This window comes from Gigantopelta aegis, chromosome 8 (genome assembly GCF_016097555.1).
Source record: "Gigantopelta aegis isolate Gae_Host chromosome 8, Gae_host_genome, whole genome shotgun sequence".
Taxonomy (NCBI): Eukaryota; Metazoa; Mollusca; class Gastropoda; order Neomphalida; family Peltospiridae; genus Gigantopelta; species Gigantopelta aegis.
The window spans coordinates 4,022,634-4,047,113 of record NC_054706.1 but is presented as its reverse complement, the minus strand read 5'-3'; the positions used below and the strand labels follow the sequence as shown (position 1 = coordinate 4,047,113).

At 35.7% G+C, this 24,480-nt stretch overlaps 1 protein-coding gene across 3 annotated transcripts in view; it reads left to right on the top strand.

Annotated features, from left to right (window-relative positions):
* The first annotated feature begins 1,878 nt into the window (after window positions 1-1,878).
* LOC121378286 (mitotic checkpoint serine/threonine-protein kinase BUB1-like) overlaps window positions 1,879-24,480 on the top strand; it is a 59,480-nt gene continuing 36,878 nt past the window's right edge. For 2 of the 3 annotated variants that reach the window (XM_041506386.1, XM_041506385.1), the window contains exons 1-11: window positions 1,879-2,093; window positions 8,099-8,158; window positions 8,978-9,122; window positions 9,503-9,699; window positions 12,894-13,045; window positions 15,224-15,420; window positions 16,378-16,472; window positions 18,129-18,170; window positions 19,153-19,367; window positions 20,852-21,008; window positions 21,860-21,958. In XM_041506386.1, coding sequence (XP_041362320.1) covers window positions 1,948-2,093; window positions 8,099-8,158; window positions 8,978-9,122; window positions 9,503-9,699; window positions 12,894-13,045; window positions 15,224-15,420; window positions 16,378-16,472; window positions 18,129-18,170; window positions 19,153-19,367; window positions 20,852-21,008; window positions 21,860-21,958 — 1,505 coding nt within the window. In that variant the 5' untranslated portion in view covers window positions 1,879-1,947. The remainder of the gene's footprint in view (window positions 2,094-8,098; window positions 8,159-8,977; window positions 9,123-9,502; window positions 9,700-12,893; window positions 13,046-15,223; window positions 15,421-16,377; window positions 16,473-18,128; window positions 18,171-19,152; window positions 19,368-20,851; window positions 21,009-21,859; window positions 21,959-24,480) is intronic. The other variant, XM_041506387.1, reaches the window with a different exon arrangement.

Genomic DNA, 24,480 nt, shown 5'->3' with positions numbered 1-24,480 from the left:
TCGATCATAATAAAAAAAAACCCAGGCGGATCCAGAATTTTTTAAAGGGAAAGGGGTCCACAAAATTATAAAAAGTAAAAGTTTTAGTTTGTTGAAGGAAAATGAGCCTGCTCCCAAAGCGAGATCGTTAGTGGTTCCAGTTGCTTCCAGGGAATTTTTGAAATAAATATGCCCCAAAATAAGTTTTTATTGTTTTATATTGTGGATGATGAATTTAAAAATAAAAAGTATTGAAAATGGCATTTCAAATGAGCCATGGGAGGTCACGGAATCCCTATGACCTTCTCTTGATCCGCTGGTGAAAAAATGGGTCAGTTGCAATATAACAGTCTCATTAGTAAACTATTACACCCCTACTGTGAACAAACTATTGTATTATATCGTATATGTATATAGGAGAGGGCCAACAGGGATTCTCCGTATTTAAACCTAAATACCGAAAATACTACTTTGGACAAGAGAAAGATTTATCTGCAATTAGGCCAAGGGCTTAAATTAAGAAGTTGAAAAAAAAGTTACTAGTATATTATAATAGCGTGCAAGTTAGAATATAATACTTGTTGTTACATTACAGTTTTAGTCACCGCAAAACATCTAATTATTCAAGATATAATAACCTGTTAATTTGATGGTGTTTTATTAGTATGATTATTATTTATCATAGTAAAGATATAGAGGATATTTCATGTTTGCGCGACGAGTGTGATATGATTGCAAACTTTTGGCAATTTATCTTTATTTTTAAAATGCCAGCAACAAAATAGTTCCGGCTTTCTTACAATGAAGATAACACTTTCTGCAGAGACGATAACACATTTTCTAAGAGTGAAAGAGTGAAAATTTCACTCTAAAATGTGTTATCGTCATTGAGTGACTGATAATACTGTTATTTCACTTATATTTCACTAAATGTTATATAATAAAACGAAATATGACATTTGCAACTTTGATTATAATGCATCTTTAATTCTAATATATTTTTGTGATGGGGTATCATTAAACATTCGATCATTACAAAGTTTTTTTCTGTTGTTAATAGTAAATATATATTATAAAAATATTTCAAAATATATGGTGATTTCTGTGGGAAGATATTATACGAATTAATTTTGGTAAACATTTCCCATTTTTAAGCCCGGTAGGCTAGTTGCCAAACTTGTGCCCAATAATTTTGTTGTTTATGCAAGTGGATCAGTTATGAATGGACAATGAAATTTTGCAACTGAGAACATTCCTGAGTTTGCTGCATTGTAAGATGTTTCTGAAAAATAAAATATTTCTACGATTAAACTTACATATTAAATATATTTTCTTGTTATAATATCAGTGTCTATATATTCATTGTGTTTCTGGTCGTCTTAATATTTGTAAGAAGCCCAAACTGGATTTTGTCTTCAAATAATTTCGTACGTACGAAAAAACTATATTTTAGGAAATAAAATGAAATTTAACGTAGTACAAATAGTAAAACGATCAAAAACACGTTTAATATACATCCACTAATATTTTATGCAGAAAAAGATATTTGATATGTAATTACAATCGTTAGAAAGTCTTTGTTAGTCTATAACATCTTAAAAATTGCAGCAAACTCAGAAATATATAAATTAGGCCCTAATATCAAGCCGTCGGTGTTTTTCTTTCTTTCTTTCTTTTATGTCAAATTTATGTTTGCTTTTGTTTCTTTTTTCTCTTTTTTTGTGTTTGATTTTCTCATTTACCTATCTAACCACTTAAAATTGCCTAATTTAAATATCACACTGCCATTTGCCCTGTATTAGTGTGCAAAATCCATAAAATCAGAAAAAAATATCATAAGGAAGTTATTTCACTTGACACCTGCGGTGTCTTATTTATACGCATGCGCGAAGCGGCCATTTCAAACGGATTTTACTATGTCGATCATTTAGTTTGTAAGATTTCTTAAATATCATAACCAGGTTAAAAATGACTAGTTCATTAGATGACACCAACGAATGGGAGCTGAGTAAAGAAAACATTCAACCGCTCAGACAAGGGCGGAAATTTTCTTCACTTACAGCAGCCTTACAGCCACACTCCGTCGATCAACAGAAAATCAAACAACAAAAAGAGTAAGGTTCATTTGCATTAATCTTTAACGCTGCACACCTAGTTCCATCCAGCGAAAATAAATTATAATTTGGTTAATCTACAAACCTGTAACACACTTAGATCACGTTTTTATCAAATGGAGTGAAAAAGCAGGTTTTATATCGATAAATACCATGTCCCAATTGCTTGAAATAATTTTGAAAGTTAGTATTCTGATGTCACCGGTAGATGTCGCTCGAAGCACAACAATGCCTACGTCACGACAAATTTCACAGAGTGCGCACAGACTTGGGGTGCGTTCTTTTCACCTCTCCTGGACATGTTCCAACTGTTCTGTCCTGGTTGTATCCCCTCTCCAGATATCGTAAGACTTAGCAAAATTACAGAGCCCTCAAAAGTACCCGGTCTCCGGCGGCAAATCGCCGCCTGAAACAGCTTTTGCCGCCGCCTACTTTTCGTTGATGGTTAAAAAAACAGTGCTTTCTCTTCTTTAATTTCTTCGATTTTTCAAATGTTTCTCGGGGAGGGCCCCCAGACCCCCCCGCTTTGCCGCCTGCTATCATTACTGTTGTAGCCTGCTACTTCTTAAACTATTGAGGGCGCTGAAATGATTGGTTTTAAGGGTTTGTAACGTTTTGTATTAATACCACAACAATCCTATGTTTGATGTCAAATACCTTTACATCGATCATTTTTGAGTTAACCGAGCTAAAAAAAATCCACATATTAATCACTAATACACATACTACAAAAAGAAATCCGACAGCACCCACATTCAGCTACGCTTCGTGACACTCCGTCGCAAGAATTATAAAGCTCGGTGACCTATTTCGTGACAGATCACGTGATCACCCACTGGGCGATTCCGCCAAGTGACGTTACAACATGGAAGAGTTGGCTAATGGTTTCCTGTCTAACACTGATAAAATTACCAAATATTTGACATCCAATAGCTGATGATTAATGAATCAATGTGCCGAAGCTTAGCTGAATGTGGGTGCTGTCGGGTTTCTTTCTGTAGTGTGTGTATTAGTGATTAATATCTGAATTTCTTTTAATCAATCAACTCGAAAATGATCGATGTAAGGTATTTCACGTCAAACATAGGATTGTTGTGGTATTAGAGCGGAAATCTTTGCCAACTTTTTGGTTGTCGGCAATTGCCGAAAAAATACATAGCTGGGTCTCTGACTGTAATGAGAGCGTATTTGTGTCCAAATGTCCGCTAGCTCTCTTACAGTCAGAGTACTCGGGCTAGGCGGGCTAGTGAAATTTGTCATTTCTGGACGTTGCCGATACATGATATTGAAATGAAAATTCCACCCGGCAGAGTACATCATCATTGTGATTTTACTCCGAAAATGGTAAGCATTAATTTCATTAGTTAATTCAATAGGCACCAAATTAACTGGCCAATAGACCTCTTTCTCATTCCACTGTGCATGTGCTCGTTGCGGAGTTACTCGAGGACGCAAACCGCGAGATCTCGCCAAAATAGACCTATCTGCAAATTGGGGGGCAAAAGCAATGGGAGGCCACGACCATTGATCAATTATTAACTGTTCCAATCGCATATGTCCGGGAAATTCGTTATCCTTCCATCGATATCCAGCCAATGGATATCGGAAACGTTCGTGGGTAATCGTTTCACGTAAAAAACCGATTTTAATGTTACTCTAAGTACGAGGGTTTGTTCGGTACATTTTGTAGGAGGGAACCCAGTGAACGCATAAGGGACCAAAACCTTACCGGTTCTGTACAGGACGTTCCTACACAGGGCGGTCTAGTATACTTAGATATGGTGGAAAACACATTAACAGTAAAGAAAATAAATATATATTTTGTATATAAAGAAAATATATGTATATTTCGAATTATACTCAATAAAATATATAACTTGGCGTGTGTAAATATATAAAAAATATATGTAGTCAGGACAGCTATGTACAGAACGTTCCTATACAGGGCGGTCTAGTATTCTCTACTTAGATATGGTAGTAAACAGTAAATAAAATAAATAAATATATATTTTGTATATACAGAAAATATATGTATATTTCGGACAATACTCAACAGAATATATATATATATATATATATATATATGAACTTTTAATGTTATTATTACTCAGTGTGTTTCAAATTTAATTATAAGTATTGTCTGTTATTACTTTTACGTACATCTAGGTACGAACAAAAAAATCATCCTCAAACTTATGTGAGAACAGCTCCGCCGATTCACACAATTTACGGATGATTTATTTTGTTCATACCCCGATGAACGTAAAAGAAATAACAGACACACCTTAAATAATAATAATAATAATAATGATATATGAATATATATAGAGTGATGACGGCTGTGTACAGGACGTTCCTACACAGGTCCGTCTAGTATTTTATATACTTAGATATGGTGGAAAACACATTAACAGTAAAGAAAATAAATATATTTTGTATAATACCCAATGCGTTCATGTTGACACTGTATAAAAATGTGTCTATGGGTAAACAGAACGGCACCTACCTTCAACCCCCCCCCCCTCAAATCCCCCTTTTTTTAAATTCCCACTTTATGGATATACATGTAACAGCATAAAATCAATTCCTTTTTTTAACTTTAGATAGACACTAAGAAATATGCAACAAAACACCTGATATATATATATATATATATATATATATGTATATATATATATATATATATATATATATATGTATATATATATATATATATATGTATGTATATATATATATATATATATATGTATATATATATATATATGTATATATATATATATATGTATATATATATATGTATATATATATATATGTATATATATATATATGTATGTATATATATATATGTATGTATATATATATATGTATGTATATATATATATGTATATATATATATATATATATATAAATATATATATACAGTCAAACCTGTCCTAGCGGCCACCTGTACTCAGCGGTCACCTGCCTTAAACGGCCACTTTTTTCTTCCCAAACGATTTATAATGTAAATGCACCTGTAATAAGCGGTCACCTGTCTAACGCGGCCAGCGGCCACCTAAATCGGATCCCAAATCGCTAAAATACCTGCATTAAGCGGCCACATAAAGTTTTACTCTTATATAAAAGGGATATTTTAACAACAGCGATAAGGTGCAGCAAATAACTGATCTTCACACCTTCAGGAATACTAGTACCCATTCAGTCCCGACATCTCCACTATGTATCAATTAAGGAAGTATGAATCTGACATGCATCTAATTGCCTCTGGGCAGGCACTGGTATTCTAAACAAGAAAATATATTTAATATGTAAATTTAATCGTAGAAATATTTTATTAGTCGGAAACATCTTACAATGCAGCAAACTCAGGAATGTCCCTTTAATTTGAACCATTCCGCTGTAAATTTCAGCGGACCGTTTTCTACGGCCATTATACCATCTAATTCGAAATATGTACATGTTAGTTGCCAAAGTTTAAAAGTCTCCTACGAAGCTACTCAAGTCACCCATAACAACCTGTCTGTCACGCCCCCCAATTTGTAAATAGACTAGTTTCAGTCTATTTTGTCAAGGGACGTTACTCTTCGTGCGCATGTGCAATAGGAATGCGAAATACCTCTATTAAAACCCCCAGTTAAAACAAAATTTGAAAAAACAGAAATCGGAACACTGGTCATGAAGCAGATGACAAAAACTAAGATGGCATTCGGGAAATTTTTTATTGAATCACATTTTCGTCCGAGATGTTCCGTATGGTTACGAACTGGATCAGAATATCATTGTTTTATAAAAACTACACCTAACTGCATTCGGTTTACAACATCGATGTTTATAATATGAATAAATGTTGGCAAATTACAGTAAGCCAATACATTCAGTTTTGTGAACCACGGGCAAGAATTTGATGTGGAATAAATATATGTCATACAGTTATTAATAGTGGCTCATATATTTTAGAAAGAAGATCACCCAATTAACGCCATTATTTTTTAATATTTAAATCGCTCAAACAGGACTTTGGTTACATTTGGCAACCTGGCCACAAGCCGTTCCGAATCCTGACAGTGTTCATAGGGGTCACCATAACTGAAGTCCAGAAGTCATCCATTCAATCATTGACTGAATCATGAAAAATTATGAATGTCATCTTCCAGTTCAACTTCCAGACTTGATGTTAAGAAATTTTGAGATTGATAATAAAAAGTTATGGGAAATAAAAATTGGTTCATATAGGCATCATCAAATTAAGTTGAGAATGTTCAGTCTTTCTGGTTTGTAGTTATACAGGCTCCCAATTTTAGGGGAGGGGGGAGAGAAGGCAGATTTTTGGCCAAATGTAAATAATATTTATTCATGTTATACAGTTCCCAACGAATCACTACATATCTTTACATTGATTACCAGGGCTAGCTCTGGCTATGTAGGAAGTTTCGCCAAATTATCTATTAAATGCTAAAATTGCACAAACCCACCATTATTTTCAACTAAATATCAATCATTACATGAAATTCTTTCGCCAAATTAAAATAAAATTCGCCAGCTGTGTTTAAAATTCGCAATTGGCGAATTTGGCAAGTGGCAGAGCTAGCCCTGATTACAACTAATATTGCAATTAGAATGATGGAAATACATTCTAGTCTGAAGGGATGTAGAAAGTGTGGTTCTATCTGTCCGAATATTGTTACATATTTAGCTGGTATTCAAAATTTGTGGCACTATGTTTAACCATTTCTCAACTGAAATAATGCAACAAGTGGACACACAAGTTTTACCAAAAATGTATTTAACCTGCCATACTCACTAAATCTTGATTGAAGTACTTTCATCATTATTAACAAAATAAATCTTCCAATGACAGCAACAAAAATTTGGCTACCATTTTAAATTTGCTAAATAGAGGAAAGCAACTCGCCCTTCACATTAAGAAAAGTATTGACTTAATGTTTGCCCTGCACTAAAATGCATTCATGATGCAACTTGTTTCAGGCCAGCTCATTTTCCCCAAACGTCACCATAGTTTTTGTCAAAAAGTTAACATTCGCACCATTGAATTTGGGACACCCATGAAAATGTACAATCATTTTAGTTAATCTACAAACCTGTAAGACATCAGGATAAAGAGTTTGTCAAATAGAATGAAACAAAATAAAAATAAAAGAGTGAAACAATAGATTCTAAGTACTCAGGGCTGCAGAAAGTACTCGCCTGCTCGCCAAATGCGAGTAAACATTCTGACGGACGACTTGAACAATACAACTACTAGTCCGATGGGCCATCTGGTTTTGTTAATTTTATCAAGGATTAGTGTGTGTGTGGCTGTTTTATTTTGTTTGCCAACCAAGTGTTAATAATGTTTTAGTCAAATTTATATCTATCATTTGAAGTGTATATTATAATATTGTTAAATAATAATATTTTGATCTATGGGCTGGCGGACTAGTAGAAATACTGGCGGGCTAGTTTATTTTGGTTGGTTCTGGCCTGGAGGGCTAGTGAAATATTTTCAATTTCTCCACCTCTGAGTACTACCTAACAATTTCTACATTGAAGAATACCATAGGAATTCACTGGTCCCATTTTATTCAAATGTTTTAAAATGTTATTGTGACAACACTCAAAGCATTAACAATCATGGATACAGTGAACTGTGACAGCTCTTCCACAACATTGTAGATATTAACAATCATGGATACAGTGAACTGTGACAGCTCTTCCACAACATTGTAGATATTAACAATCATGGATACAGTGAACTGTGACAGCTCTTCCACAACATTGTAGATATTTTTCTTAATTACTAAATTTGTGATATTCCAGTGGTTGATTATAATAATAGAAAATTGATCTGTTTGGCAGCGTGATAATTGATTAAATTTAAAGAAGAAAAATGGTACTATATAAGCAAAATGGTACTATATAAGCAAAATGCAGAAGTTGAGGATTGATTTATAAATAAATGCTTGTACACATGTCTTATGTAAAATGTTTTTTGTGTGTTTTTTCAGTTTGTTTGAACAAGAGTTGAGAACCTATGATGGAGATGACCCGTTGGAAGTGTGGTATCAGTACGTACTAGTACATTGTACATTCACAGGGGAAATGTCTTAACTCACAGCTTCACAATATATTCACGGTTTACCTGCTCTTGCCAAATTAACCAATTGCTAATTTTTATACAAAGTGGCTACAACATTTAGTATCTGGCTAATAAAAAAGTTGTTTAAATTAGCCACTTTTTAATAATTTTTAAACAAATATCCTATGTATCAGAAAATTGTCTCAAACAAATGTTTTTCCACTTTGACCCTTTTTATTACCATTTCTTCATTCTCTTCTTAAAGTTTTATTAGCCTGTATAATCAGTTTTCGGTACACCTATGGGTGTCATAACTGATACTGTGCATTAAGAATAACAAATATATTTATTTAACAGGTGAAAATTAACTTATAGCTGGCTACTGTCGTGTCAGAAATTAATTTTTTATTTGGGGCGGGCACAAGGCAGGTGTTGCCTTCAGTTTAATAACCAAAATTAGGGCACCAAGCCAAGTTGAATGACAGCAAGGCAAATTTTCTTTCAAAAAGGGCACAAAAAAGCAACTTACTTTCTATAAGTTTTCACAGACAAAAATGCTGTTGACCTGGTGCCTTGGGTTCTAACCTATGCAGTTTGTTGGATATGGACACCTTTTATTGTGATACCAATGATAACTACTAATCCTTACATGTAATACATCTTTTTATTTACATACATGTATTTCACACACTGCAAGTACAAAATGTAATGGCCACTAATTACACACACAAATACATTTCTTTTCTGTGAATTTCATGCAAAATGTTGCTCAGATGACGTTAATGTATGACCAAACTGTTTGTTGTAGATACATTAAGTGGACCGAGCAAGCGTATCCTAAAGGCGGGAAAGATGGAAACCTCAAAACGCTGTTGGAGCGATGCATCACCAAATTCAAAGATTATGAGGAGTACAAGAATGACCCCCGCAACACAGAAGCTTGGATCAAATTTGTGAGTACATGTCACTGCGGAAATGGTGATCTACACAGTTACCGAGTTAATTATGGAGATTTGCATGGTTGAACCTCGTGTGGTGAAACAGTTGTTGTCTCATTTACTCTACACTGACAAATCTGTTGTGCTATAATGTAATTGTATTTATTAATTGTAGGTTTTGTGAAGATATTCATTGTGTGAAAGTGATTTGTCATACACAGCTGTGTCTTCAGTTAAAAATGTACTATAACATTTCCTGTAATGGTAGAATTTCTTATAATGTCTGCTGAAGATATGGAATTTTGTTATGATGATGCAAAGTTTTGTTATGCTCTTGCTAAACATTCTGTCTTTTTTTGGATGAATATAACACTAATTTTAAAGTATTTTTTCAGGCAAATCTCTGCAATGATCCAATAGAAATATTCACGTTCATGTTCGACCAAGGTTTGGGCTGTGAGCAGGCTATGCTGTATGAGGCGTGGGCGTGGTCTCTAGAGCTCATTGGAAGCAAGAAGAAAGCCGACCTGGTATTTCTCGAGGGCATCAAGAGGAGAGCTCAACCGGTGGATGTCCTGTCGTATAAACACCAGTAAGACTTTGTTTTATAAACACCAGTAAAACTTTGTTTTATAAACACCAGTAAGACTTTGTTTTATAAACACCAGTAAGACTTTGTTTTATAAACACCAGTAAGACTTTGTTCTCTCTTTGTCTTAGGGGCGGGACCTAGCCCAGTGGTAAAAGCACTCGCCTGATGCATGGTCGGTGTAGGATCGATATGCGTCGGTGAGCCTATTTGGGCTATTTCTCGTTTCAGCTAGTGCACCACCACTGGTATATCAAAGGCCGTGGGATGATGCATATAAAAGATCCCTTGCTATTAATGGAAAAATGTAGCAGGTTTCCTCTCTAGGACTGTCAAAATGACCATATGTTTGACATCCAATAGCTGATGATTATTAAATCAATGTGCTCTGGTTGTGTCGTTAAACAAAACAAACTTTAACTGTCTTTGTCTTGTTGTCTGTACAATGTCACGTGGGTGTAAGACTTATTGTCTTTGTCTTGTTGTCTGTACAATGTCACGTGGGTGTAAGACTTATTTTCTCTCTGTCTTGTTGTCTGTACAATGTTACGTGGGTGTAAGACTTATTGTCTTTGTCTTGTTGTCTGTACAATGTCACGTGGGTGTAAGACTTATTTTCTCTCTGTCTTGTTGTCTGTACAATGTCACGTGGGTGTAAGACTTATTGTCTTTGTCTTGTTGTCTGTACAATGTCACGTGGGTATAAGACTTATTGTCTTTGTCTTGTTGTCTGTACAATGTCACGTGGGTGTAAGACTTATTTTCTCTCTGTCTTGTTGTCTGTACAATGTCATGTGGGTGTAAGACTTATTTTCTCTCTGTCTTGTTGTCTGTACAATGTCACGTAGGTGTAAGACTTATTGTCTTTGTCTTGTTGTCTGTACAATGTCACGTAGGTGTAAGACTTATTTTCCCTCTGTCTTCTTGTCTGTACAATGTCACATAGGTGTAAGACTTATTTTCTCTTTGTCTTGTTGTCTATACATTGAGGTGTAAGACTATTTTCTCTTTGTGTTGTCTATACTATGTTATGTATATGTCTCCCACAACTGGTACATCAACACATGTAGTATGCACTGTCCTGTCTGGTGGAACTTGCATAGAAAAGATCTCTTGTTGTTATTCAGTACAAGTATCCTATGAGATAGATGGCGTGAGTGATTTAGAAATTTTGTATAGTTACTACACTGCATGAGTTGTGAACCAAGTGGTTTGAAATCGTCCAAATAAAGTGTTTTTGTATAGTTACTACACTGCATGAGTTGTGAACCAAGTGGTTTGAAATCGTCCAAATAAAGTGTTTTTGTATAGTTACTACACTGCATGAGTTGTGAACCAAGTGGTTTGAAATCGTCCAAATAAAGTGTTTTTGTATAGTTACTACACTGCATGAGTTGTGAACCAAGTGGTTTGAAATCGTCCAAATAAAGTGTTTTTGTATAGTTACTACACTGCATGAGTTGTGAACCAAGTGGTTTGAAATCGTCCAAATAAAGTGTTTTTGTATAGTTACTACACTGCATGAGTTGTGAACCAAGTGGTTTGAAATCGTCCAAATAAAGTGTTTTTGTATAGTTACTACACTGCATGAGTTGTGAACCAAGTGGTTTGAAATCGTCCAAATAAAGTGTTTTTGTATAGTTACTACACTGCATGAGTTGTGAACCAAGTGGTTTGAAATCGTCCAAATAAAGTGTTTTTGTATAGTTACTACACTGCATGAGTTGTGAACCAAGTGGTTTGAAATCGTCCAAATAAAGTGTTTTTGTATAGTTACTACACTGCATGAGTTGTGAACCAAGTGGTTTGAAATCGTCCAAATAAAGTGTTTTTGTATAGTTACTACACTGCATGAGTTGTGAACCAAGTGGTTTGAAATCGTCCAAATAAAGTGTTTTTGTATAGTTACTACACTGCATGAGTTGTGAACCAAGTGGTTTGAAATCGTCCAAATAAAGTGTTTTTGTATAGTTACTACACTGCATGAGTTGTGAACCAAGTGGTTTGAAATCGTCCAAATAAAGTGTTTTTGTATAGTTACTACACTGCATGAGTTGTGAACCAAGTGGTTTGAAATCGTCCAAATAAAGTGTTTTTGTATAGTTACTACACTGCATGAGTTGTGAACCAAGTGGTTTGAAATCGTCCAAATAAAGTGTTTTTGTATAGTTACTACACTGCATGAGTTGTGAACCAAGTGGTTTGAAATCGTCCAAATAAAGTGTTTTTGTATAGTTACTACACTGCATGAGTTGTGAACCAAGTGGTTTGAAATCGTCCAAATAAAGTGTTTTTGTATAGTTACTACACTGCATGAGTTGTGAACCAAGTGGTTTGAAATCGTCCAAATAAAGTGTTTTTGTATAGTTACTACACTGCATGAGTTGTGAACCAAGTGGTTTGAAATCGTCCAAATAAAGTGTTTTTGTATAGTTACTACACTGCATGAGTTGTGAACCAAGTGGTTTGAAATCGTCCAAATAAAGTGTTTTTGTATAGTTACTACACTGCATGAGTTGTGAACCAAGTGGTTTGAAATCGTCCAAATAAAGTGTTTTTGTATAGTTACTACACTGCATGAGTTGTGAACCAAGTGGTTTGAAATCGTCCAAATAAAGTGTTTTTGTATAGTTACTACACTGCATGAGTTGTGAACCAAGTGGTTTGAAATCGTCCAAATAAAGTGTTTTTGTATAGTTACTACACTGCATGAGTTGTGAACCAAGTGGTTTGAAATCGTCCAAATAAAGTGTTTTTGTATAGTTACTACACTGCATGAGTTGTGAACCAAGTGGTTTGAAATCGTCCAAATAAAGTGTTTTGGAGCTACACTGCAGGGCTACAACTTGACAATGGCACTGACAACAATTGCCGTCATTGAGATATAAATTGCCATATGTCGTGAGTTTCTCCGACGGGATAAAAGTGCTGTCGGTAAATCTCTTCAACCATGGCAAAGTGTATACACCTGTTATCTGCCAATATATAACATTTGTCCATTTGAAATATGTCTACATGCAGCAAAATAACCTTTCAATCATGCTTATTTGCTTTAAAAGTTACTTTTAAATTTTTGTCATAGGCAGGGCCAAACTTATTGTCAGTGGGTCATTTCACCCATGGGAATTAAAAAAAATTGTCTTCTTTGGAGACAAATTCTTAAGTTGAAGCCTGCATTGCATGAGTGTGAATTGCAGGGAGTTCCAGGCTCGCACCATGAAGGAGACGATGAAGGGCAGTGACTCGGATGAGGAAGTGAGTGAAGAGCAGCGTACGTCCCTCGGTCAGCTGAGAACCAGCGGGAAACACCGGTCTGTTGGCACCACAAGAACCGGGGCCGTCAAGAAGGGTCAGTAGGATTTTCTCTTTAACAGGGCTAGCTCTAGGTGATAACATTATTTCAACAAATTATCTAAAAAATGCAACACCTATAGCTATTTTCCAACAAAATATCAATTATTACACATTTTTTCGCTAATTTGAAATTGGAGAATTTGACGATTGACAGAGCTAGATCTGGTTGAACACAGTCTATGTTAAACAAGTTCAGTTATTATTAGTTTTAAAATTATTTATCACATTTAATTTCTCTCACTCACCAAATGCAAGCCATAGGATTTCAAATTTCATGGGAAACACTTTTTGGGTTCCGTGCCCTGAGATTATGGGAACCCATCGGAAGCTGTTTTTAGGTTCCGTGCCCTGAGATCATGGGAACCCATCGGAAGCTGTTTTTAGGTTCCGTGTCCTGAGATCATGGGAACCCATCGGAAGCTGTTTTTAGGTTCCATGAAAACAAGTTATGGGAACCCATTTCTTATACCATAATGCAATGGATTGTCAAAATGCTATGCAAGTTGGGTAATATGTTTGAATCTTGCCAACTGACTTATTATTTTAAATGACAACAAATAAAGGTTCCAATCTAGCCAACTGACTGTTTTTTTGACATCAAATAAAGGTTCCAATCCAGCCAACTGGCTGTTTTTTTCACAACAAATAATGGTTCCAATCCAGCCAACTGACTGGGTTTTTTACATCAAATAAAGGTTCCAATCAACCCAACTGACTGGTTTTTTTTACATCAAATAAAGGTTCCAAGCCAGCCAACTGACTGGTTTTTTTTTACATCAAATAAAGGTTCCAATCCAGCCAACTGACTGGGTTTTTTTCATCAAATAAAGGTTCCAATCCAGCCAACTGACTGGGTTTTTTTACATCCAATAAAGGTTCCAATCAACCCAACTGACTGTTATATGATGATTATGATGCACCTTTAATTCCACCTGCTGTGGTGATGTATGTGTAAGCATTGTTCTGAGGCTTTGTGTCTGTCCTCGAATAAACTAAATGTGGAGATTCATCATTGTCGATTATGATATATGTTAATAAGTTTAATGATGCCCAGTAGTTCTGAAAATCACCAAGTCCCCAACTGGCCATTTGCACCATCACTGAGATACACTGAGTCACGGCGAGTGCTGAACGCAAGATACATCGATCTGTTTGCATTACGGCCAGTACTGGGCTGAAAAAGTTGAGCCCGCCCAAGCTACCGATTATCCAACACAAACCCGTGGAAAGAGACACGTTTTCAAACTCAATATTTCGACACAGTCGCGCCCCTGTACATGTACAATAGGAAGAAGGATGTCGAAAATCACAACTTTTTTTGTATCGTACTAAATGAAATGAATGACCCCTTGAAATGTTTTACTTGGGCAATTTCATAAGCATCTCACTTGTAATGGTCACTGCAAACTCTACATCTAACATCAGATCGTTATCAACTGCATCGACTTCGACTTCAAACACTGAGAAGTATGGTGAACACTAAAATCTGAATCGGGTGTCGTGATTGTGTTGAAAATTATCTCCAGTAGTTTTATATGAAAAACATTATTAATTGTATAATATATATATATACACATGTATATATATATATTACATATAGATAAATATTTTAATTTTTTTAATCGACATAATAATCATGGGAAGCGAAATTTCGGTTCCGTGGTTTTGCCGACACGCTACCTGTAATGATCGTTACCGTGAAATCCGATGGCCTGCAAGTGTTTAAAACAAATTGTTAAGACACTAAATTACCACAAGTTAACAGAAAGTTTTGTAGTGATTCACTATGCAAGTTTAATAGCAGAGATGGCTACTAAATTTTTAAACATCGAGTAATAGTTGCTAATAAATGTTCAACAATTATGAGTAAATAAAAGTTTTGGAAATGTTCTCTGCTTAAAATGTGCCGATATGTCACCATAGCAATAGTCCCTTGAAAGTTTCTTTATGTGCAATCTCAAAAGCGTTGCTATTCGTTTTTTTTAAGGATGGAAATTATTAATGAAATATATTTTAAAAGATTAAATAATTAAAGAACCCTTTATAATTTTAATTTTTACAATGTTGTATATCAGTGTTTGAACTCAAATATTGTTCGGACAGACTAAAACATCTACTAAGAGTTGCATTTTAATATTAGATAATTATTAAGATAAAATGTTCTGTGTTTTAGCTGCTCGGGGTGGCCTCGGCCTGTTAGCTGAAACGAAACCAAATGCTCAAGTGCCGCAGTCGTTTGAAGTGTTCGCTGATGACGACAGCCGAGTAGGAGGTGTTCCCTTACAGACAGGGGAATGGACGACTGTACCAAAACAATCCCAGGCTAACAGAGAAAATGAGAAGAAACCTGGACCTTGGAGTAAATTCAAGGTAAATGGTATTCAGTGGGTGGATTGCTGCTGCTGTTTTTAATAACTGGATTCTTGAATACCATCCTTTTTATTTTTGTATCGCCTCTATGAACATGGAAGGTGAGATACAGATCAGAGTTGGATTACACAGTAAGTTTTGTACCTCGTGGTAAACCACATTTCTGGGGTTGTTTTTAATGTTCCACATCCAGCACATATGACTAGCTATGAAAACAGATTTTTTTATTTTTTTAAATTCGCAAATGGCCCCAAACACAAGATATGGCTTTTGTGTTTGAACAATCTCAAACTTATCTGCCATCTTTGTTGTGATTCCTGACGAGGTGTTAGATATTTTAGAAATTGTTTCTTTTTCAAAGATTTCTTAATTGAACACAAACATTCATTGACATTTGGCATTTAAAACTTTGCTTTCTAAATAATTGTTCGAAGATATGTATTAGCGTCATGAAACTGTACAGTTCATGGAAAGTCCCTGAATATATCAGTACTGTACAAAAAGTACCGCAGTGCGTATCAACAAAAAAACCCACTGATGAACCAGTATGCTGGTAATACCACACACCTGTAATACAGACATCAGTGTTCCATCAGCTGCAGCATCATCAACATGTTAAGAGTTTAACTTTATGGGTTTGTGTTTAACTCTAGTTTTGTTACAAATTGTTAGTCTAGATCAGTGGGCTTAGAGTTACCTTTACCCCTGAGGATATTCATCTCGATGTTACTTGTGTTTTTAAAAGATTGCTTAATTTTAGTTATTAACCAATTTTTTTAATAGTGTTTTTTTTTTACTATAGTATTTACAGTTGTGAATTAACATAAATATATTCATTTTAGGTTTGTTTTTTTAACACAAAATCTGTTCATGGTAGCAGGATATTTCAGTGCTGCAGATTAATTCTTTCTCCTTTGTTTTGCTATTGTTTTCTCTAATATAAATTTGTTTTTTCAGCTCCCACAAAAGGCTGGAGTTGTACCATCATCTGGTGCCGTGAGTTTGCCAGTGTTTACAGTTCATGAAGACACTCGCACAGACCACCCATCCACGTGAGATATCATTAAACAGATTAAATTAGAGATGAAATAATCTCTGTGTAACATGTGTTATCCAGTTTTACAGGATGATACCGTGCTTGATTTGTTAACAGTGGTTGCTTTCCATCTCAAGAATGTTATGGACTTACATGGTTCAGATGTCTATCAGTGGTAACAAGCTCAAAAATGGATTTTTAATTTTTATTTTGCTGTAAATCTGAAGTCGCTAAGTTAGAGCAGTGTTGAGAAGTATAAGTTACTGTAACAGTTTGGGCCTAATCTAAACAGACACCGACATGGTTAGAGTCGTAGTTCACTGAACACCCTGTCAGACCATTGTTTTTCTTTGGTGTATGTCGTGACGTTGCAGTGACCAGTTTGGTTTTGGGCGATGTTCATTACAGTAATACCAGAAACGTATTATTACTTTCATGTTAACATGACAAGGACACATTAACTATCACTTACTTAATACTATCATGTTTTTCATGAAAATATTCCATCGTTTTGCTTAATTGTTATTACTGTGTATGTATTTGTAGTCCAAAGAAGTATGTCTTCCTATCTGTTCTAACAAAATGTTATGATTTGAACTAAGTGTATAATTCGGAACATTTCTGAATGAACACTGAACTTAGGGAACATTACGAAATGTACCAGTAAATGTTCACTTGGCCTATTTTTATCAGACTTCTCTCCCCTTCTCCTACCTTTTCAGTTGTAGATTAGAGCCTATGGTGATGAAATATTAATGTAATATAATATGTAAACAAACTTAATGAGTTTATGGAACGTCAGTTACATTCATTATGCATTGTGTTTTATATACTAAAAGGCAAAAGTTATTGTGATACACAAAAGACAAAGATAATTGATAATAAGTTTTTTTCTGCCGTATATGAAACGTTATAACATGGCAAGAGAAATGTTCGAAGGTATGGAAACAAGCAATAGTCCATGAAAAGGGCGCACCTGCCATATGCAAATGATCCACATCACTAGAGGGGATCCAGAGCGAAGTTCACACAGTCAGTAGCAAGTGTGTCCACCTTGAGCATTGATACAGGCCTGGCACCGTCATCTCATGGAGGCCACTAAACGCTGGAGAAAGGGATGGTATGGGCTGTGAGGGTTGCTGGCTGGAACCTGTTTCGCAGATGCGTGGTTCAGATCCATGTGTCTTGGCGAGGGGTTGTAATGGGTGGTCGGATGCTGCGGGGACGATCCCTGACCTGGTTGATATTGTTGCCATAAGTGCCATATGGTGTTTCTGTGGACGTTGAATTGACGTGCAAGGTCACAGATTCAAGCATCCCTATGACTCACCATCTGTCATTTTCACTGAGGCATGGCATGACGAAATTGTATCAAACAGTTCATTAATGGTGTTTTTCTGACTTCTGGACTTCTGAGTGGCAATGATTTGCGACTGAATGTCTGGCCTTATATGGTGAACACTGGACAGCATTTCTCCCGAATATTCCATGTTTCTTGCACAAAGCATGCAATCGCTGCAACAACTGCTTGGTTGCATTTCTTTGAGCTGTTTCATGCACATTTTCTCTGGTTTAAATCCATAAATCCATTCACAAATTTATTACTCCAAACAATCCATGTCACAATAATTTTGCCTTTGAGTATATTTTCATATGCCTTTGTACTTTTCAGCATGTTGCAAAGATTACCTGAACGATGTGATGGTGTTTTGAGGTAGCTATATTTCATCATATAATGGTTTGCTATCAGTCATAAATTCATTAGCCTACTCTGGATAATATTGCAGTTGCCATCATTGATGTAACATCATGCATGTATAATTCCATGGCACATTTATTGAGTTTGTAAGTACATTTAATAGTGATCGACTTGATATGGTATTTTCAGAGATTATCCAGAATACTGGTATTTTGATCCTATATACAGCGTTTCCCGAATTTCTGCTGTTTGTAATGCAAAGAATATCCTATCTGTTTATGTATTTGTAGTGCAAAGAAGGATATCTTTTTATCCCTGTATGTATTTGTCATGCGAAGAAGAATATTTTCCTATCCATTATTTGTAGTGCGAAGGCTATTTGCCTATCTGTGTATTTATGTATTTGTAGTGCGAAAAAGGCTATTTGCCTATCTGTGTATTTATGTATTTGTAGTGAGAAAAAGGCTATTTGTCTATCTGTGTATTTATGTATTTGTAGTGAGAAAAAGGATATTTGCCTATCTGTGTATTTATGTATTTGTAGTTAAGAAGGCTATTTGCCTATCTGTGTATTTATGTATTTGTAGTGCGAAAAAGGATATTTGCCTATCTGTGTATTTATGTATTTGTAGTGTGAAGGATATCTTGCTATCTGTGTATTTTTAGTGTGAAGAAGGATATCTTGCTATCCGTGTGTGTTTTGTATTTGTAGTGTGAAGAAGGATATCTTCATATCTGTGTATATATTTGTAGTGTTAAGAAGAATATGTTTCTATCTGTGTATAAATTTATAGTGTGAAGACAGCTATCTTCATATCTGTGTATGTATTTGTAGTGTGTAAAAGGATATCTTCCTATCTGAGTATTTATTTGTAATGTGAAGAAGGATATCTTCCTATCTGAGTATTTATTTGTAGTGTGAAGAAGGATATCTTCCTATCTGAGTATTTATTTGTAGTGTGAAGGAGGATATAAACCTATGAGTATTTATTTGTAGTGCGAAAAAGGCTGAAAAGCCGCCGCTCCATCACATGCAGCATGCGGCAGGCCAGACGGCCGACGTCCACCAGCGGCCAATGTACTGCAAACACAAAATCTACGCCGGGCTCGATGAGTTCTCGTTTGAAGAGATCCGAGCAGCTAACTTCTTTGTGAAGAAGAAAAAGAGGGAAGAAGAGCTGCGGTTGATGGAAGAGAAGAGATTGATAGAAGGTGCGACATGCTCGTCTTGTAAACACTCTTCAGTTTGGTTCACAGTGCTAACTGTAGAATGGTGACAGCTAGTTACTGAAGTCAGAAAAACATGTTGGTCCGTCCTTATTTGTCTTCATCTGGCTCACGTTGTATTTGAGGTTTATTGTTTCTTTATTGCATTGCTGTTAACTCTAAATGTTCCTATTTGTAACTAAATAACCATAGCTGCCTTTAAAACTGACTTTAAAAAACATTTTAGAATAAATATTTCTTTTGAACATTTTCCGAATGGTCCTCTATATAGAAAACATCTCCCTTGATTTATGAAGATTGTCGTAAAGTCTTTTTTCCACTCAGAACTTCCAAATGATAGAAATCTGTGGCCTGATTTCTGCTCCATGGCATGAAGCTTAACCTTCTAAGAACTGCAGGCGAGATATCTCGCCCGATGTCACGCCAGTCGACATACTGTACACTGTATACAGTGCATTCCCCAATTCATTTCCCCCGCTGTTTTGCACACGACACTCACCGGAAACAATTTAGTAACAGGAAACAAAAGACAACTTAGCTTCCTGTGTCTTTAAAATTAGATTTTTCAGTCTACAATGGCTTGAAATCTTGAGTTCAAAAAGTGGTTTTCGGCAAGTATTTTCGCTTGATAACAATGGCGGCACGTCGTGGTCATTTTCAGGGATCGATAGCCGATTGTGACAGATATTTTGATGATAAATTTGATAGTTTTACCAACAATGAAAATCACAATATATTGGGATATGAATCGTAGTTCGTTTTAAAAAAAAATTCTGGTCAGGAAGCCACTGTTATTGGGAATAATGAACATAAATACTGGACAGCTGGCCACAAATGCCTGTAAGTAAACGCAACTTTTTTGATTTTTTGCCTGATTTTAATTAACAATAACTGATCTAAAATAACATAAAAATTAGATAAATACACGAAAATAATACTTATCAATTCAAATATGAACTTTATTTTATGTATTTATAAAACATTTAAGTGAATATATGTGAGTAAAAATTATAAACTTGTACCCACTCAACATGAATTTTGTCAAAAATTAATCCAGTAGTCTAAAGGTTAACCAACTCTCAAGTAAATGCTGTTAGTGGCACTTGGCAGTCTGTATGATATTTGATTTTAGCTATTGGTGACATATATGTCTTGATTGATAGTCTAGATAGTTTAGTCGAGGAGACCACATTGGGCCCCGTGCTTATAAAACATAGTCTGGACTCCAGACTAGTGTAGTAGATCTGAGACTTTGGTAGTGGTACTTGGCAGTCTGTATGATGTTTGATTTTAGCTATTGGTGATAGATACGGCATGATTGATACTCTAGATATTTTAGTCAAGTAGACCACATTGCTTATAAAACATAGTCAGTAGATCTGAGACTTTGGTAGTGGTACTAAGTGCTCTCTCTAATGTGATCATTGACAAAGTTATAGATGAACTATTATATGTGTGTCGTGTTACAGAACAGCGACAACAGCTGCTGCGAGAGCGCGAGGAGTTGGCAAACCAGCAGGAGAGAATTCGCAGGGAGAGGAGCGAGATGCATCAATTACGGCAGCAGATCACACAGCAGTCGCAGCAACTACAGCAACAGCAGCAACACCAGATCAACACTGAATGGTTAGTGTACATGCTGCTCGTACACACTAGTGGAAACGTCTTGTGAACTGCCTACTTCGTCATACTGTATTTCATTGAGCTGTAACTGGTCTTGGTGACATAATGGCCAAGTCGTCAGACTGGTAGCTACTAGGTCCACGTATCCCACTTCTAATTTGATAGATGCGTTTAAAAAGAAAAATTTGTGTTAATAATTTTTCAGAAAGAAAAAAAAACATTTTCAAAAGCCTGGTCACCACTAACATATTTCAAATCATCCATGATATAAAATAAATACAGCACAAGCAAATAAAAAATGTATATATTTTGTCATGTGTAAGTTGCTCATAATTTTATTTTTGTATTTTATTTTGTTTTTATAACAATAACATTAACCATTGTTATCGATTTTTAAAGAGAATTAAGTATGTCCAGTCAGTGTTTCTGCCAGAAAGAAATTTTTGGGTATGGCGTTATGGAATTGAATGCAACCACAGTCAACAGGGGGTGTGGGGGACCTCCCTCAGAAAGAAAATGGGTTAAGATTAGGGTTAGGGTTAAGGAAATCACCCATTAATGATAAAAGTAATTAATTTTGTATATAGGTTAACTTTTTAAAAACAAAATTGCAAACAAATCTGGGTATGGCGCCATACCCATTTTACCCACTGGCAGAAAGCTTGCCAGTAGTCAGTGGCAGGATGTGAATATGTAAATAGGCTGTTGGAAAGTCCTCGTAATTTAAAGACAAGTTAATACTGGTTTTAGTGCCACAAATGGATTATAGAGTATGCAGACTGAATTTGAATTAGACATTCAGTAGATGTTCTACCTTTTGAACAGTAACTTAGAAAAGTGGTTTATGACTTTAGGAAAGCAAATGCTGTCGAGCAGAGGGCGGTTATTGAGCGGAGTTTCCAGCAGCTGTCGGTGACTGGTGTTAGCAGTGGGGGACAGGACCAAGCAGAAAGGTACTGAAACCTGTGTTTGAACAAATATGGTTTTCTACATCTTGAGTACACAGTTAAATATGCACCCTGTCTCTCTTATTTCTTCTTTGGTATTTGCTTCTCCAAAATCAAACAAAAAATCCAAGCTGATATGGGTCATGGTAATCCTGGAAAATATTTTTTTTTAGTTAGAATGTGAAAAGTTATAAAAAATGATCACAGGTTGATAATTGTTTTATTGTTGAAATAACACAAAAAAATCCAAGCAATCATAATAAGAAGCAACAATTGATAATGGCAATATTAATGTTTGTCACCTTCAAATGGCAAGCCTGGAAATAAGTGTCCGGTCACGGTCATTGTCCGGTACGTATTTGTGATTTGTCACGATTTGACAGTCGCGTATTTAATATTAGCGGTCATCTTGTCCGGCACAAAAACTGCTATTTTTATTTTGTCTTAGCCGATTTCTCTATATTTTGAGAAAAAAAAGAGAGGCATATTTTGAATATTTTCCGACTAGTGTGCACGTGCACGAAGCTTACATTAGTTTTTATGGTAACTAAATACAAACGAGAAGACATTTACGTTTTCCACGAGAAAAAACAACACACAAATTGTTTTTGTCTATTAATAGACACGCCTAATGACCTCACCTCGGCGAATCATTGGTTCAATGGTTGACACAAACGGCGTGATAATTATAAGCGTCTTTTAGCACTAAAGTTTACCTTTAAAATTAACTGACAATTAATTGATTCCGATTATAATTATTTAATGGAATGTTATAGTACCTCTAAAACGGAACGGTCACACATCGGTCATTATTAATATTATTTTGGGGGAAGAGACACCTCAACCGATTACTACAGCTGGTGTCTATTAATAGAGCGGGGCCGCGTTGCACACCAAAAAACCCACTGTGAACGCTACGCATTTCTGCTCAACTATGCACAACGAATAGATCTGCACGCAAACATATTTAAATACAAGGAAGAAAACACCCAAACGTACTACTAAAAAATTTATAACTTTTATTTCCTTGACGAATTGGCAGAAATCGCGTCTCGCGAAATATGTCTGCTGCACTTACGCTGCTTATACGGAACGCGGGTCCGATCAGAAAATCGTTAATCGGCAAATGTGTTCCGAGTGACCCGAATAGCCGACAGCACGAAATTTTTGCCGCCCCCCCCCCCCCCCCCCCCCCCGAGCGAAGTTAATTATGTCAGTAAATAACATAAAATAACAAATCAACAGAACACGTCTTATACTTTATACGGGTCAATATATATTTAAAAATAATAACAATAAAACGTGAAACCGAGAATATAGTGACGTCATCGCCCGTGCATGCACAACGGATATCACGTGGTGTCCGTAAAGGTAAAGAATTTAGAATGTCGAAAAAGATAACATCTTTTTTTGATAAAACTACAAGTGTAGCAAGTACAAGTAGTAGTACGTGTGATACTAATGTCGGTAGCGAAACATCAGATTCATCCCCACAAATTACCAGCATTACAAAGAAGCAGGTTAGAACTCTACGATCAACAACGTTGCAAAAATGGATAAATGACGACTTGGTAAAAACTAATGCATCCGTTTGGTTAAAACACGAAACAAATTCTAAAGGTGAGGTGACCGTAATGAGGTGTGTCGTCTGCACACAGTTTGAGAAAGAGATACGGTGTAGTAGAGATTTCACTGACGTTTGGATAAGAGGGTCTACAAACATGCGCTTATCAAATGCTAGAGACCATTCTTCAACAAACTACCATAAACATGCATACAAACTTTACGTCAAGGACATGAACGCTAGGGGTGAATGTGTTGAACATCTTCACAATGTATTTGAACCAGACCCCCAACAACAAACGCTTGGTGACAGCTTTTGTAGTATGACTAAAGTACAAGCTTCAACAAAAATAAAAAAATTTGAAATAGCATATTTTATTGCCAAAAAAGAGCTCCCATTCTCTGTGTATGAAGATTTGATTAAACTGGAAACTTACCATGGTGTAGATATAGGTGATCAAGCTTACACTAACCGTAAACAATGTGCAGAATTTGTGGACATTCATGGACAGTTTATAGCATCAAAGCTGCATGATGATCTTTCAAAAGCCAAATTCTATAGTGTTTTAACAGATGGGAGCACAGACAAGTCTGTTACAGAAAAGGAAGTTGTATATGTACTGTATTTTGATCCTTATTCTAAAAATGATGAAATTGAAGTGAAGCTTTCATTTCTTTACCTAAAAGATGTCAAAAAGGGAGATGCACCTGGAATACTTGGTGCAATTGAGGAGAGTTTTCACTCACTGGGTATCATGCCAAGTGAACTTTATTCAAAGCTTATTGGTTTTGGTGCTGATGGTGCATCAGTCAACAGTGGTAATAAAAGTGGAGTAAAAGCACTTCTGGAACAAAAAGCACCATGGCTAATATATACATGGTGTGTGGCTCACAAATTAGAATTGGCTCTGAAAGATGCCTTAAATACTACCGTATTTCAAAAGGTGGACAATATGCTGCTGAGG